The sequence below is a fragment of the Coloeus monedula genome (assembly GCF_965178545.1).
Source record: "Coloeus monedula genome assembly, chromosome: 6".
Taxonomy (NCBI): Eukaryota; Metazoa; Chordata; class Aves; order Passeriformes; family Corvidae; genus Coloeus; species Coloeus monedula.
This window is the reverse complement of record NC_138786.1, coordinates 26,789,452-26,805,643: the sequence shown is the minus strand read 5'-3', so window position 1 is coordinate 26,805,643 and position 16,192 is coordinate 26,789,452. Positions and strand designations below refer to the sequence as shown.

Sequence of the window (16,192 nt, the reverse complement as noted above, 5' to 3'; positions counted from 1 at the left end):
AACAAAAACAATTATATTATGGTAATCATACCAGAAATGGAAGCTTATTTATAATATTGTGATGGCTGTGCCTAGAATCCATTCCTAAGAGGCAAAAAAAATTCCGGTGGTTGTTCATTTCCTGCTGTAGTAGGCTTACAGAGAGGTCACTAAAGTGAGATGTAGAAAACCAATTTATTTTTATTTCCCTGGGGAACTCAGCATCTCACATGGCTGACTGCCCTAACCAGTTATCCTGAAGGGGAGCGGTCGGCTCTTTATTTTCTTAATGCCACAAGAAATGGGTGCTGAGGTGTTGGTTTATGCAGCACATACCACAGGCTGTGCACTAGAGTTCCTCTTTTTTATTGTCCATAGCAGCAAGGAGCTTGTCTGTAAATTCTTTTAAACTTAAAGAAGGGTTTACCTTGAACTAGGCACTTAAGAAATTAATATGGGCTAATCTCTGTCTCTCTACAAAGAATCTCTGCTTGTGCTTCCCTCACCTATTCTTGTTTTCTTTTCTCACTCTCTGGCTGAAGGTGGAGGTGGTGGCTGGCAAGATGAGAGTCTGCTTCCTCAGGCTGGGAAGTCCCTTCTGGAAGGTGGAGAAGGAGGTCAAGCCTGTCCCCAGGCATTAGCCAAGCTCCAGTGGACCACCTCTGGTGGTTTTGGTGGGGGAGGAGGAGCTTGTACTTCTGGGGGAGGAGGTGGAGGGTACAGAGGTAAGTCTCCTGGGGAATAGTCATGATGACTAATTTTGTGCCCTTCAGCGCACCTGCAGGTCAGGGCTAGTGCTCTTAGTGCAGAGGACACTGCTGCAGGAGGTGAGGCACAGATATGAAACCTACCCTATTCTCCACCATCTCTCTGTAGCTGGGGAAATCAAGGTTATAAAGGTGTTCCTATGTGATCTAATATTTGGAAGGTGTGATGAAACATCCCTTCACCCATTCCCAAGTTACCCATGGAAAATGTTTCATTTCCTTTTTCTGCTCAAAACAAATATATTTCTACCTTGCTGAACTGAGACACCTACATCAGATAAAGTCGCTTCACTAACTTTGATACTGGCTGGGTCAAGTGAGGGTTTTACATTGTAGAATCCAATATCACTGGAAGATTGCAGAGTGACTCCAGGTGAATGGGAATGAATGCAACCCTTCAGAGACATCACATTTTTTGCAGCATGCAGCACTGATCAGCTGGCCGTACTCTTCTCTCCCCAGGAGGACATGCCTCTGATACTGATGATATCACAGCTGGTGGGCAGGATGGCATCTCTTTTGTGAACCCCATTGGAGAGATCTTCTTGCATCCCTTGGCAGGTACAATATGGTTCTTATTCTCATTTCTTTTCTTCCTCCTTTTTCCTTCTTCCTCTCTATCTCCTCTCTTCTCCTCCCTCTTCTCCTGTCTTTGCTTTTTATTCATTTCATTAAAGCTTACTTCATGCTGCAGGTCAGATCTTTAGCTGTGGTCATTTCTTTAAATATTTCCATAGTGCTCTGGGTCCTTTTTTCTCTCAATCTCTAAACCAGGAGAGTCACCAGTCATGAGGTTCAACCGCACATCCTCAGTCCCCGACTTTTCCAGGTCAATTCACTTCAAGGCCTCTCTGTTTGCTTAAGGAACCAAATATCTTCTTCCCTACTGATCCCCATCAGGCTTCTGACAAGTCCACACTGTGTTGGACTATCTGCTCTCCTGCAGAGAAGGAGAGAAGTTGTAGGTACCTGATGGGTTTTGTTTTGTTGGTTTTTTTTTACCTTACTGGAACAAGATAGGAAAAACTGAACTAAGCCCACCTGTTGTGTCTGATTCCTTGTTCAGCCATGGAGAGTCATGGTGAGGTGGAGGTTCAGATCTATCTTAACTGCAGCCACTGCCACTCAGACAACTGCAAGCGGGACCCTGACACCAACCTGCCAGTCTGCCAATGTGAGATGGGGGCTGTGCTGGCCAACGACAATGTCACCTGCACTGGTAAGTTGACACGTTTTAGCCTCATTGGATAACATCTCTGTGCTTTATATCATCTCTCCTTCTGGCTTTTTTGATGTTCAATTCCCTAGTTAGAGTGAGTGGCTCCAGTGGACAAGGTGTTGTGAGAAATGTCAGTCAAACATAGGGCTGAGAATTCCTTATGACCTTTGCTTATGTGCTGAGCTGCATCTCTGCCACCATTTCCAACATTCCCATTTGGATTAGGCAGGAGGTAAAATATCTGTAAAGAGACATGGTGTGAATTTCCTGAATGGGCTCAGTGTATCAGATATTTAAGCATAAATACCTCTCCAGGATAACGTACCACCTACTGCTGAGTTATTTAAGCCACAAATTACTTCCTTCCACAGCAGTTTCCCACTGTGCCTGTCAGATGATGTTTTGTACTCACACTTATTTCCTCTCACAGTCTCTTGGAGCTCCAAAAGATCAAGACTGTAGAGATTTTCAACTTATGAATAGTGATGTTACCCATTTATAGAAAACTGAAGAATGGATAAGAAATCTGTGTTTTATCAGTTAGTGTTCTTTCTTCACAATGATTTCTAAATTATTTAGGTATTTTTTCAACTTTCAGGGCTATAGAGGGATTTGCTATAATTTTTATAGGATGCTCTGACCATGATCTCTGTACTCTTTTCTGAAATACAAGCATCAGAGGGATGCTTTACAGTAGCTCTTGTTGTTTTCTGATTAATGCACCTCTATTTTTATTCTTCCAGTGCCCCAGGGTCCTATACCAGAGGGACAGCTGCCTCTCCCCCTCCTCTTAGTTGTGGTGTCTGTGATTGTGGTGCTTGGAATGATCCTCACTTGTGGCAGCCTGTCTATCAGTAAGATATATTACTTCTTATCACCATTTGACTTGGCTTTTCCCAGTTAAATTTGACAAAAGGAGACCACCTGGCCATGTGCCAGTGCTTTCAATACTTGGAGCCAAAGTGTTGTGCTCTCCCAAGTGGATTGGAGGAACAGGGAAAAAGAAGTGATAGGAAACATCACCACCCACAATTAGGCACAAGCATAGTCCCAAAGGGTAAGGACTGCTCTTCCCTGGTATTTGCCACAGAACACAAGAGCTAGGAAAGCCTTCTTAGCATGTGTTTCTGTAGCAGCCACTGCAATACAGGATGCAATCACAATCTGTAATCGAATATATAATTCATTCAGGGAGACAGTTTGATTTTTGGGACTCTAGGTCAGCAAGATGTCTTGTGGAGGACTCTTCCTCAGCCAGTGCATAAAGTAGCATAGGAAACCTAAGTTGTTCCTAGGTGATTAGGTGCCTGCAGGACTGTTTGCATATCCAGTACTAAATCACTGAAGAGTGTGAAGAAGAGCATGATACTGGCAGGCTAAAGATGTTTCCAGACCATTTGTAATTATGGGATTTGTGTTGCTCTGTTCTGTGTGGCCAGCATTACCTTTTCTATCCAGTTGTTGATCTTGTTTGTGCATTTTTATTTGTCTCCCCACCTGCAGTTTACCACCTGAAGAAGCAGCAGCTGGAAGGAGCCAGAGCACGACTGCAGAGCCCAGAATATAAACTGAGCAAAATTCGTACATCTGTCATCATGACTGATTACAACCCCAACTACTGCTTTGCAGGGAAGGCTGCCACTCTGAATGAGCTGAAGGAGATCCCACGGAAGAACATATCTCTGCTTCGGTGAGAAAACAAGGGCTGCCTCTCTGACTAACTGCAAAGCACCTAGTGCAAGTCAGCCAAAATACAACAGACGTGATACTTGCTATGTTCTCTAAGATAATTTGATTCCATAAAGTTCTCAAGCAGAAGTATAAGATCATGAGCCTCCTGTTCTGTGTTCCCAACCATAGCTATTTCACCTCTACTGTGATTGTGTTTTTGTTGCACTTTCCTCCTGGCAGTAGCTCCCTTCCAAATCTATAGCAGTATGTCTGTTTCAGCATTTCATATCACAAGGAAATTTCCTGTCACAAGGAGATACTAGGTTGCTCTTCAACTCCATGCCATCCAGATGATACTGATCAAAGTTATATAAACTTCAGAAGGAAAAATTTGATCAATCTTATGTCTTACAGAATCTCCTGAAGACATCAGTCTGGAGTCATCTTTATTCTGTTGTTTTACATTTTTCTCTTGTCTTGCTATTGCCATACTTGGTGATAGGCCCTAGGACTGAGCAGGTCTATTTTTTGTTCAGAACCATCAGGGATCCAACCTTGTTATTTTAGTGGTAGTAACAGAAATACTGATAAGCTATTTTCAGAAGTTTTGAGACAAAACCAAAACTCTGTTGTTGATTTGTCTTGGACTGGATGAAGAGAAGAGCTTGGCCAACACTGGATCCAAGAACATAAAACGTCTGTTCCCTCTCTTCTTTTCTTGCAGGGCACTAGGACATGGTGCATTTGGTGAGGTTTATGAGGGAACCGTGGTAGGCATTGCAGGGGATCCCAACCCTCTACAAGTGGCTATCAAGGTCAGTACCCACAAATTTCTTATACAGCAATAATTACCCATAAGAGCCATGTTATCTTATCACTATCCCAGCTGAAAATTCACTTTGATCACATGCTTAATGTCATATGCATATGTGTGATGCAGGCTCACACACATTGCTCTATCCAGGCATTATCAGCTTTGATTTGAGTGCTTTCTTTCTCCTAAGTTTATCACATGATGTATTTAAAATTTTGTATAGTTTCTCAGTTCCCTTTATACCAAGAGTAATGTTTTTCTACTCTATGTGAAATTTTCAGGTAGTCCCTTGATATTGCACAGTGTTAAAGATGCTGTTGTAAATATATATTGTTATATCACACTAATTTCCCTATCATTAATGGCAAGAGATGACAGGCTGGTTTTCTCTGAAATTACTGCTATTGCCTCAGGATTTGTCAGTTACTCAGCCCTGAAGTTAAGGATGCTCATAGTCTGCTTCTGTTATTTTATAAGCTTGTTACTTAGAGAACCAAATCTCCTTCTGTGAGTTCAGCTCAAGAACACAGCCTTTGTTAATAAAAAGAAGTTCTACTCTTATTAATCCTGTCTTTTATGTAATGAATTTCCCTGTGCCACTGTGGATGAAAACCCAGGACATTAATAAGCAGTTGGACCTGCCCAACTCAGTTTCACTATCCAGACTGGAAAAAGCACCAGAGCACAGTGGCAAACAAAAGAAGATCAGCATGTTGTTCATTTGTGATAGTCCAGTTCATCTGTATCAGCAGAAGATGCTGTCCAAATCTGATGGTAGGAAAGAAAGCTATAGGGGCGTGTGACACACGTGTTTAAATCAAGTGGCTTGTATGTGTCATAGGACATGCAAGCATGTGCTGCAATGTGGACACAAAGAAAAGGGAGAATAAATGTCATTATAAAGAGCTTTCTAGGTGTGTAAGCTCCTACCTAATATTTCTCGTGATGTGTATCTGAAGCTATTTTTGCTCCAGAAGTATGCATAGAGTTCAATTCACACAGAAAAATCTTCAGGTAAGTCAGTGGTTTCCTGTTCTTACTTTAACTAGCAGATGGGTCACATGCAGTGCAACAAACTGCACACTGAAAGGATGAGCCCCTGCTCATAGGTTCCTGAGATGATTTACGTGTTACATGCTCACTCTTTTTTTTTTCCTTTTTTTTTTTCTTTTTTCTCTGGTGGACATGCAAATATTCTCAATTCTTTGGTGGGGTGGCCCTCACTGCATTTACCTCCCAACAGACCCTGCCAGAAGTCTGCTCTGAGCAGGATGAGATGGATTTCCTGATGGAAGCATTGATTATCAGGTATAGTTTAAGGGTTTTTTTTACTGATGGTGGGCAGGGGGAAAAAGAGTAATGCAAGTTATCATAGAATCATTTATCCCCTTGCCAGTGTTCAGAAAAAAATTCAGTCTTATTTTTCACCAGAAGGTGTTTTGATAGCATATAAGTTACTGGTTTTAGCTACTTGTTTACCTCAAACAAGGTAACTGAGGTTCTTTTTTTGCCCATCTCTGGTGCTTTAATGCCAGTAGGCAACTTGGCTGCACAGCAGTGGGACGGAGAAGAGAATCAGAAGGACGAGATGGCTCATGGTTGAGATAAAAACAGTTTAATAGGTAAAGCAAAATCTGTGTGAGGAAGCCAAGCAGCATTAAAGAATTTGTTCCCTACTTCCCATGAGCAGGCATGTGTTCAGCTATCCCAGGAAAACAGGACTCCATCATGCACAGCAGCTACTTGGGGAGACAAATGCCAAACTCTGAATGACCCTTTCCCCTCCTCCCCAGCTTTTATTGCTGAGCATGACACCATCCAGTACGGGATGTCCCTTTGGTCAGCTGGAGCCAGCTGTCCTGGCTGTGTCCTCTCAGAACCTCTTGTCCCCACAGCCTTCTCACTGCGGGGGAGGTGGGTGTATGTGTGGGTGTGTGTGTGAAAAACCTTAATGCTGTGTAAGCACTGCTCAGCAGTAGCTAAAATATCAATGTGTTATCAACACTGTTTTGATCACGAATACAAAATATAGCACCATATGAGCTACTGTGAGGAAAATTAACTCTATCCCACCCAAAAATCATCACAACAATTTAACAAAGATTTCTGTTGATTGGTTCTGCTGGTCCTGTTCAGAGGAGTAAGAAGGTAAAACATTTTCGTACAGATGTGTTCTGCATTTGATTTGATGTCTTTGCAAGCTGACAGAACCTTTATAAGGTCCCATCTGCATGACCTTCTGACAGTGAATTATAAGATCTATAAAACCTTCCTGGAAAAGATAACCGACAGCCACTCCTATTACCACCTGTACTTTAAGTATTCCAGTCTTAGAGTTTACTTCATTAACAGAAATCCATAACCTTAAAACAATAGTAGGGTCAAGGGTGACTTTAAAATGGTAGCATAGCCGGGGTTGATTGTAAGTGTTCAGAATTAATCCATTTTGAATTTGTGCAATTTGAAGTTCCTCTTCTCATTGTCTGGCCCATCTCATACTTAGATGCTGGTTTTCTGCTATTAAAACATGAATCTCATGACTCCCTACAGTCTGCAAGAACTTTGGTAGCTGAACAGGAGGTAACACTGATGTATGCTTTTTTTAAAGAGCAATTTTAATCAATTAAGGAGTGCCTTGATTCACTTAGTAGCACATGACTCTTTCTTTTCCCCAACTTCCTTTCTATTTTTAGTTCCTTTATTATCTAGGTAATCATTATCTAAGGGAAGATGCTGCTGTCTAATGACTGAGTCTTACTGTGCCTCACGACAACCTCAGCTTCCTTTTGTAAAAAGTAGAATCACAAAGGCAGCTGCTGAAAAAGGTATTAGCGGAGTCCCTCTGGCAGACTAAACACTGAACTGCGTCCCCCAGCTAGACAACACTATGTCTAAAATAACCAATGCTGAATTAAAATCCCTACCAGTCAGGACTTTGTATCACAAATGCCAATGAAATTTGCATGCTTAACTTTCTTATCCCTCTCATGTCACTCTCATCTTTCAGTCAGTGTGCCCATTAAATTCTCTCTTCACAGACAGAAGGCTCTGCTTTGCTTTTAGCTTTTCATACCTTCTCTTGAAGGCTTTTCATGGGCAAAGCCAGGCATAACCCTGTTCTTGGAGCTGTCATAACCAGAGAGGCATTTTGATATGTCTGAAGTTTTTTTTGGTAACCACATCAGGATTTGCTTCAATCCAGGTTGTCAAATCTCAAGGCATAATGAGAGTGTGCCAGATGTTGGCCAGGTACTAATGCTGTGTTTCTCTTCCATGTGCTGTGATCTTGGCTTTCAGTAAGTTCAATCACCAGAATATTGTGCAGTGCATCGGTGTCAGCCTACAGACGCTGCCTCGCTTCATTCTGCTGGAGCTCATGGCTGGAGGAGACATGAAGAGCTTTCTTCGGCAGAACCGACCCAGGATGGTGAGAGAACTTACTTGCTAGGCTTGTGGTTGATTTCAGCATGAGTGCTTTTATGTTTTTATGAATTGGAAAAAGGCACTGAAGCCAAGCTAGGCTGTGCGTGTGTCCCAGCTGCCACAGACTTCCGGATACCTGTGTCTGCTTGATGCAAGCAGATGGCATTGAGACAAAATGAAAGCAGGGCCAGAAATTCCAGTTTATTAGTAACTGAGGAGGAAATAGTAAAACCTTGTCCTACCATTCCAGACTTCTCTGTTAATTAGACTACAAATTAATGGGCTTTCTTTCCTCAGTACCTGCTTTGTTTTCAGTGTACTGAGATGGCACGTGAGGAGCTAAGTTATAATCAGAATTCATAACACTAAGTCTTCAGCAGGTGTGCATTGGCACCATATGGAGAGGCACAAATTTATACCAGTTGAAGAGCTGAGCCTAATTTATTTGATATATCTCGGGCTTTGATTAGCAGCGTAGTAATTTCTCCTCACTCTTCCTGAGAGTAATAAATAAGTTCCTAGAGAAAAACTGAGAAAATTTCCCCATGGGTAATTATATAAGGGGGTGAAAATAAACAGGACTCCTGGAAAAAGTCTTCTTTATTGTTCTTAGGGAAGTGCAGATGGTGGAGGGTTAGTACTAGTCCTGGAGTCCTGTGGTAAAGCATCCCTTTTTTGCATACTGCTCCTGAGGGTAATCACTGTTCTTCTACCAGGACAGATAAGCTGATGAATGCTGATGTTGGTGTAAAGATGTGCACTTGTGCATCTTTACTATCTCTCTTTCTCTCTCTCTTGTTCATGCACTAATTTCTATTGATAATTTATTGACTCATTCTTTAGAAGTGGGTGCCTTTTTTTTCTATTCCATCTCACCTTTTAAACCTGCTTGTCTTTTGGTTTCACATAACACAGTAGGGAATAGCTCTCTCCCACCCCCTTTAACAGGCTATTCACACCAGGCCATAAATCTCTTGCTAGCTTGCACTCATGTACGGTGCTCAAAAGAGGTGAAATCTCCTGAAAGTTTTGGGTTTTAAATAAGAGTTTACTCATTTTCTAACTCTTTGCTTTGATCTGCTTTATGTTCCTCTTTGCTCCTGACTCATTTAACCCTTCCCCCATTCTCTATGTATGTCTCTCCCTTTCCCATCTTCTGTCCCTCTCTGATTATCCCCTGCCTGAACTATATTCTTCTACTCCACTATCCCTACCTTACCATTTCCTGTCCTTTTCCAGAATCAACCATCCACGTTAACAATGCAGGACCTGCTGAACATAGCTAGGGATATTGCCTGTGGCTGTAAATATCTGGAAGAGAATCATTTCATCCACAGGTAGGAGAAAAGTCTCTTCTGATGTGTCTCAAGGTGCATGAGGCTCATACACTTTCTATTTGCAGTGGATTAGACAGGACTAATCTCCACAGGGGAGACAGATTATTTCCTCTACCAATACAGGCTTGTGCTTAGATGTCCAGGTGGATCTCCCTGGTTTTTGTTAGGAGTTAGGCTCTGCACTGTTCTTTGCACTCCTGGAGGGAGAGGAATGTTCTGTTCCAAGTGAGAGGGTTTATGTATTAATTTTCGGGTGCCTGCAATGTAAAGACAATTGAGATGAGCCCTGTAGTCCACTAGATGGTAGTGTCACTCTGTGTTGGCTCAAAAGACAATAAGGTGTTTATTTGCTTCCTTATCTCCCCATCTTGACTTAAATGCTTTCCCTATTCCACCAGCACAGGACAGTACACAATATTTGAGCCAAAGACTAGAGGAGGGTAGAGCAGAGATAACAGGACATAAAAACACATCTCAGGCTTCTTTCCCAGCTCAGTGGCTGAACTGCTGCATGGTGTTGGGAAGCCTGTATTTGTCTCTTCAAACTCCTTTTTACTCATTTGTTGAGCAAAAAAATGTTGATATAGCGTGCTTCAAATAAAAACAAAATATTATAGAAGAGAAAAAGGTTATAGTTATCCTTTTACCCAGTTGGGTATTGAATCCTTTGTTTTTGACAAAGAATTTTTTCAGCTCATAATGTTCCCAGGCACAGTGGGCAGCTGGATACCTTACTATGAAGTGCATGCTGTGTTCAGCCCTTGTGTGTAAAGGAGAGGAGAGCTCTTGCACACCAGAGGGACACACAGGCTCCAACCAAGCCAAGGTGCAGCCTGGAGATGAGCAAGCAGGCAACAAACTCACCCACATGCACAGCACGCATACCTACGTGTGGGCCTGCACAGCACGGAGATGGGCAACAGTGTGCAGGGGCTGCAGAAACCTAGGCAAACAATGGCAAGCAGCAGCTGGAGCACAAAGCCATGAGGCTGAGATATGGTAATATGTTATATGGCTTTATGATTGGAACATGTGAAACAGTTTTCAGACTCATTTATATTGCCACAATAAGGAAGTTCCGGTGGAAAAGGGTTAGAGTTTTCTGTCGTTAAAAGAGAGCAGTAAGAATGTGCAACAAGTTTTGGCTCTTGGATCTCGTAATGATTACATGAGAGGATCAGTATTCTAATTGGAAACTTCTGAGTTAATCACTACAGCATTGTTTTTTAAGAATCCTTACTGTAATAGTAACAGCAACTTATCACTTTAAAAAAAAAAATCTCTGGGTCAATCTTTGCACTGTTAGATCTCTAATATAAGCAACTGGAAATGGATTCATTTTGTCTTAGACAACAATTCAATAAATCTGAACACAAGGAATTTCCCTCAGGTTTTGTATTAGTATTTGTTAGGGATGTCCGCATTACTTAGAGTGGGTTGGGAAATGAATGTTTTCATTACATATATCAGGAATCCTAGGGGTAAAAGGTAGTGTAGTGGGGCTGTAGAGAGGTCTCTACAGCACAGGAATTGTCATCTAGGAATTACAGCTGATAATGGAAGAGAAAGTTGAACCTGACTTCCAAATCCTGAGAGATTTTTCAAGGCTGGCAATGCGAAGAAACACGAGTTGTTCAAGGAGCTTATTTATCTTGGCAGTCAACAGGACCCCCACAGTGCTATGATTTTAATGAGTTTCTTTTCAGAATGCATATTTTAAATGAACAGAAATCTTTTAGCCTTGGCCACAAAGGCATCACTTCCATTTCCCACAAGCTAAACTTGCACCCAGCAAACAGCTGCTTCCATATGGAGCTTTGCTTGATTCCAGGGGAGATATCCAGAAGTAGCAAAGCAACAGATCACCAAATCTGGTTCTATGTATCTTTTCAAGCAGTTTACTAAGATTGCCCAACAGCATCACATCTGTAACTGATGGTGACATTGCTGAGATGTCCCCCTTTAAAAAAATAGAGCAAGAAAGGTATCTGTCATAATGTGGTTGAAACAAAAGAAGTTGGATCTGTTCCTCTTCTACTGATGCTGTTTTCTGCTTTTGTGAAAGAAGGTGTGAATGGGGAAAGCTTGGCAAATGCTGGGTAGAAGATATAACTCAAATGCAGTTTAAGAATTGTGGTTAATAAAAATTATAATGTAACTGGAATTCTTTCTCTTTTTAACAGGGCTCTGCTCATTTGTATAAAGATTGCTCAACTAACACTTGCAGGACTGGGTCTAATATTTTTTTTTTAATTCCTTTAACTACCTAAGAGTTTAGAATTAGAATTAATTCCTTAAATTTTTTTTAAGAGATATAGCTGCAAGGAATTGCCTTTTGACCTGTACTGGAGCAGGACGAATAGCCAAAATTGGTGACTTTGGAATGGCCAGGGATATTTACAGGTAAGTGAAGGGCAATTTCAGTTCTGTGAGTAACTCAGTAATCTGTAAAATTTTGGTCAGTCTGAACTGTCTCATGACATGTGAAGCAGTGGAACCATCCATTAGGTGTCTGAATTTGATGACCAGTTAACTAACTTGTGTTAACAGACTGTAAATTAGCACATCTACGCTTATGAACCAATCCACTTCGACTGTGGTCCCAGGAAACTACAAACACTTGTGGACACTAAACCAAGCATAGGCAAATTTATTAGCTACTTGATCATGAATAATCTCAAATTGAAATAAAATTTAAAAACCCCAGAAACCACAATTCTCACTTTTTTTCAAGAAGACTTGCTGCATTAACACCCTGTGCAAAGCACTAGCAAGTTTGGTGTCTTCAGCTGCGCACAAGAACATCCTCAGTTTCCATCTCAGTCGCAAAGAGCATATAAAATCCTGCTTCAATGCACTATTTGTGTTGATGACTTTTCCTTTTTCTCACTTGGCCCCCACTGTTACATGCAATCCCCAGCTGCTGTTACCGTGGTGATCTTTTCTGTATCAAGCCCTTTCAGGCTGCATGATGTTCTCTGTGCATTTTGTCTTTCCCAGAGCAAGTTACTACCGCAAGGGAGGAAGAGCCATGCTTCCTGTCAAGTGGATGCCACCAGAAGCTTTTCTAGAGGGCATTTTCACCTCCAAGACTGATACCTGGTAATAAATGTCTTTTAACCACTTCTGCTACTCGCTGAAAAGCATCAAGAAATGTACTGCTCAAGAAAAAAGTGTGCTGAGCAGGAACCTTAAAAAATGTCAGAATTTCCCAGAAAAATAAGAGAAGTCTTCCCACTGCATTCAGAAGTATGGCTAAAGAATCCCGAATAAGAATTTAAAAGTCTAATGTAAATAGAGGTAATAAAAATTTGCTATTCATAAATGTAGAGTATCATATAAAGCCAATCAAGAAGTGAAAAGCAAAAGCGGATTAGATTTTGAAGAATCTCAGTTAAAAATCCAGACAAGTATTATCAAATACTTCCCTTGGCCTTCAGAATCTTCCAGTTTCCATCAGTGACAGGGTCTGCTTACATACCTTGTAAATGACTGTCTCTGTACCACCCATGATTACTCTTTTGTATATTTTTTCTTGCTGCATATAAAATGACAGCACATTTAATCAGAAGTCCTTGCTGTTTGCTGAGGAAGCAATATTTATGAATTGATTTCTCATGCAACTTGAGCTTTCTTTAAAATAAGCACTTCCTCAACAGTGGCACATTCATGCACAGGTGCTGGGGAATGGAAGCTTTCCAGTTGCTTAAGAATGCCTCTTTCTCTGTACAGTAGATCCTTCAATATGCTGTACTGAGACATTCCCTCAAATGCCACACTGACCCAGTTTCCTGAAGTTGTTAGCAATGCCGGAAGACAAGGGATTGCTTATCAGCACCAAACTGTGAGCAGCCAGCACTAAATATTTTGAAGGAAAGTGCTACAGTTCCTGTAATGGGCTATTATAAGTAACATGCATATACTGAAAATTACTTTGACCTTTGTAGCAAAAAGTGGCTCTGAAAATTCTGACCCTGCTGATCTCCTGGCAGAACTCTCTTGACTTCCTTGCGTCTAAGTCACACATAATTTCTAGTGGCACTGACTATCTGACCTGTGGATGTAAAAAAGCACAACCATATCAGAAATGCTGCTGCCTTTCAGTTTCACTGGATGTCTCTTCCTTGATGTTGTACTTGAGCATCTTGTTCTGAAACACTGATCCAAATATTAAGGAAACAATTGAAAGTCCCTGCCTGACCATCCAGTCACACTCGCACCACCTGAGCTGGGTAGAGGCCCTTTCACAGCTACATCCCCCACACTCACAGTCAAGCCAGGTTTCCTTACCAGCTTGGCCACAGGTTTCCCATAGCAGGGGCTCAGAGGTCGGGATCCTTAAAATATTTTAATCAAGATGCAACAACAAAACAACTACTTGAGCTTGGTCCTCTGAGGAGGGACCCCAAGCAAAGGAAGCCCTGGGCTTTTTACTCTCACAGTCTAAGCGTGCCACAGTCTGGAGTCATTGGCTCCTGCTGTGTCTCTGAGTGTCCAGTCACCTGGCAGTGCCACAGGTCCTCCTCCCCTTTGTTTTGCAAGGTCACAGCTTCTTGCCTTGGGCTTCTACCACCCAGAGCTCAACCTGAAGCCAAGTTACTGGCACCAAAAGTATTGGTCTAGACAAACATCTCAAGTTTTCCCAAGTAAGGCAAGAAACATCCATGCCATATCTAACAGTTCTTTTCGGTTAGACCATACACAGCCAAGGGCACTCTGGCATTTCCTGCTGTAGTAATAATGAATGCAGCAGAAAGAACACCTTCAGAGTTGTTAAATATTTTGAAACCTCTGCAAAACTTGTTCTGGAGCTTAAGCAAAGGTTTTGAATGATTGGGGTGTCTTTTTATGTAGACATTGACTCATAATCACACTAATTGCACATTACTGTGGTTGAACTGCAGCTTTGAAAGGTCATTGCTGTTGTGTTGCCTACACAGCTGCAAGCTAGGTTTGTGGGGCACGAATGAAACCTGATTGGTACTGTTGGCTGGTTTCTGACACAGGTCCTTTGGAGTGCTGCTTTGGGAAATTTTCTCTCTAGGCTACATGCCCTACCCTTGCAAAACCAATCAGGAGGTGCTGGAATTTGTTACCAGTGGAGGAAGAATGGATCCACCAAAAAACTGTCCAGGACCAGTGTAAGTATTTCTTTTCTCTCACAAACCAAGGTATAGTAGGTGTCAGACAAGTAGACAAAGACACCTCTAGTCAGGGAATGGTGATTGCCCTCCGTGTTAGGTGGGTATTGCTAAACATCTCTTGAGCTGCCTCTTGTATACAGCTTAGAGCACTACAGGATTTGCTTGAAGTAGTGGTTCCCTAATCAGACAGGATCCAGGGATATAGAAATTACATACCCACTTTTGCACTCCTCCTTTGGGCCATGTACCAAGCGTGGTTCCTTGGAGCCCTGATCACTTCATACTGAAACACTTTTTACAAAATAATCTTTCTTGATCAATTTTTATTTTTTTGCTTACTTTAAGGTACCGGATCATGACACAGTGCTGGCAGCACAGCCCAGAGTATCGGCCAAACTTCTCTACCATCCTGGAAAGGATCAAGTATTGCACACAGGTAGTGGTCTTTGGTATCGAGGTGGATGATAATCCATGGAATGCCAACTATCCAAAGACATTAGCTTTAGTCCTTAAAGCAAGTGAAGGGTCCCGACAGACTGATATAATTACTCTACTAGTGTGATGGTTCTGTTGGCTCTTTTCCAGTGTCCATCCTCACTCTCCCATCTTCCACCCAGCCAAAATGAGCATACACGGTACCTGTGCAAATGGATGCTTTTAGCTCTCAGCTTATTCAATAGCAAAATGTTCTTCACCTTGTGATGGAAAGGTACTTAGATCTCTTTCAGGTCCATATTCTGACCTTGCCTAATGTTTCTCAAAAGCCACAGCTGAATAGTTATGGAGTGGAGAGGGGGAATGAAATGGCACAGTGAGTTCACCATCCAGTAGCATTTAATAGCTACAGGTCTGGATCCAACCTCTCAAGAGAGAAATTTTATACTACAGGCCCCCATCTTAGTCACTGATTTCAGTGAAGCACAGTCTCTTCTCAAAGGAAGCATGTGAGTCCCAACAGCACATGATACCCAGACGGAACGGAGCACCTTGTATGATGCGCAGTATTGCCCAAACCTGTGACAGTCACCCTGAAGGTGTAACAGATTCTTGTCTCTGTTTTTCAGGACCCTGATGTGATCAACACTGAGCTGCCCATGGAGTGTAGCCCCACACCAGAGGATGAAGGAAGTACGGTCATGCGCCCAAACATTTCCAGTGGGATAGTGCCAATGCTGGTAAGCCCTTCTCTCACACCTCAGACAACACCTAAGACACTGGAATCCCACCATGCTGGGCACAAACTTGTACAATGTCCACAAGAGCTACTGGTGGAGAACCTGAGCAACTGGACTGCCCGAGGGCCCAGCCTGCCATGCCTCAGTGATTTCAACAGTGGGTCGTGGTTCCAGCAGACCTCAAACCAGAAGTTGGAGCTCAGCAATCCATCTGCCCACAGACTTAAAAACAAAACAAAAAATCTTTGGAACCCAACCTATGGATCATGGGTGCTAGAGAATATCTGTCACTTCAGCCCCAGCTCCAAGCTCAAAGCAAATCCAGAGCGGGAAGACTCAGGTTTTGATGGGAATTGCAGTTCTCCTAGCTCTCGGGCATCTCCAGCATCTCCAGGTCGAAGTACCTGCCCTCACCTGGATATCAGTGGGATTGAACTGGTGAAACTCCAGACTTTCCCCTGTGGCAATGTAAATTATGCTTATGATGACCTGTGCTATAGCGCTGAGCACCAGCCATCAGCCTTAGCTGAGGTCAGAGCAGCTGTGCTAAGGAGCTCCAGTCTGCACAGAGATGAAAAGCCTTTTTGTAAAACAGAGAAAACGTCAAGAGAGAGGGACTCTGGTCTGTCTTTATCAGATGACCTGAGTGTTACTCCAGTATAG

The 16,192-nt window shown here is 42.3% G+C and overlaps 1 protein-coding gene across 1 annotated transcript in view; it reads left to right on the top strand.

The window, feature by feature from the left end:
* The window catches only part of LTK (leukocyte receptor tyrosine kinase), a gene marked incomplete at both ends in the record, with an annotated part of 90,165 nt that extends 73,973 nt beyond the window's left edge, over positions 1-16,192 (top strand). Inside the window, 14 exons of the mRNA XM_082284214.1 lie at positions 462-704; positions 1,209-1,307; positions 1,813-1,965; positions 2,709-2,819; positions 3,469-3,655; positions 4,361-4,451; positions 5,694-5,758; positions 7,748-7,877; positions 9,113-9,210; positions 11,521-11,613; positions 12,211-12,312; positions 14,217-14,351; positions 14,700-14,790; positions 15,419-16,192. Coding sequence (XP_082140340.1) covers positions 462-704; positions 1,209-1,307; positions 1,813-1,965; positions 2,709-2,819; positions 3,469-3,655; positions 4,361-4,451; positions 5,694-5,758; positions 7,748-7,877; positions 9,113-9,210; positions 11,521-11,613; positions 12,211-12,312; positions 14,217-14,351; positions 14,700-14,790; positions 15,419-16,192 — 2,372 coding nt within the window. The remainder of the gene's footprint in view (positions 1-461; positions 705-1,208; positions 1,308-1,812; positions 1,966-2,708; positions 2,820-3,468; positions 3,656-4,360; positions 4,452-5,693; positions 5,759-7,747; positions 7,878-9,112; positions 9,211-11,520; positions 11,614-12,210; positions 12,313-14,216; positions 14,352-14,699; positions 14,791-15,418) is intronic.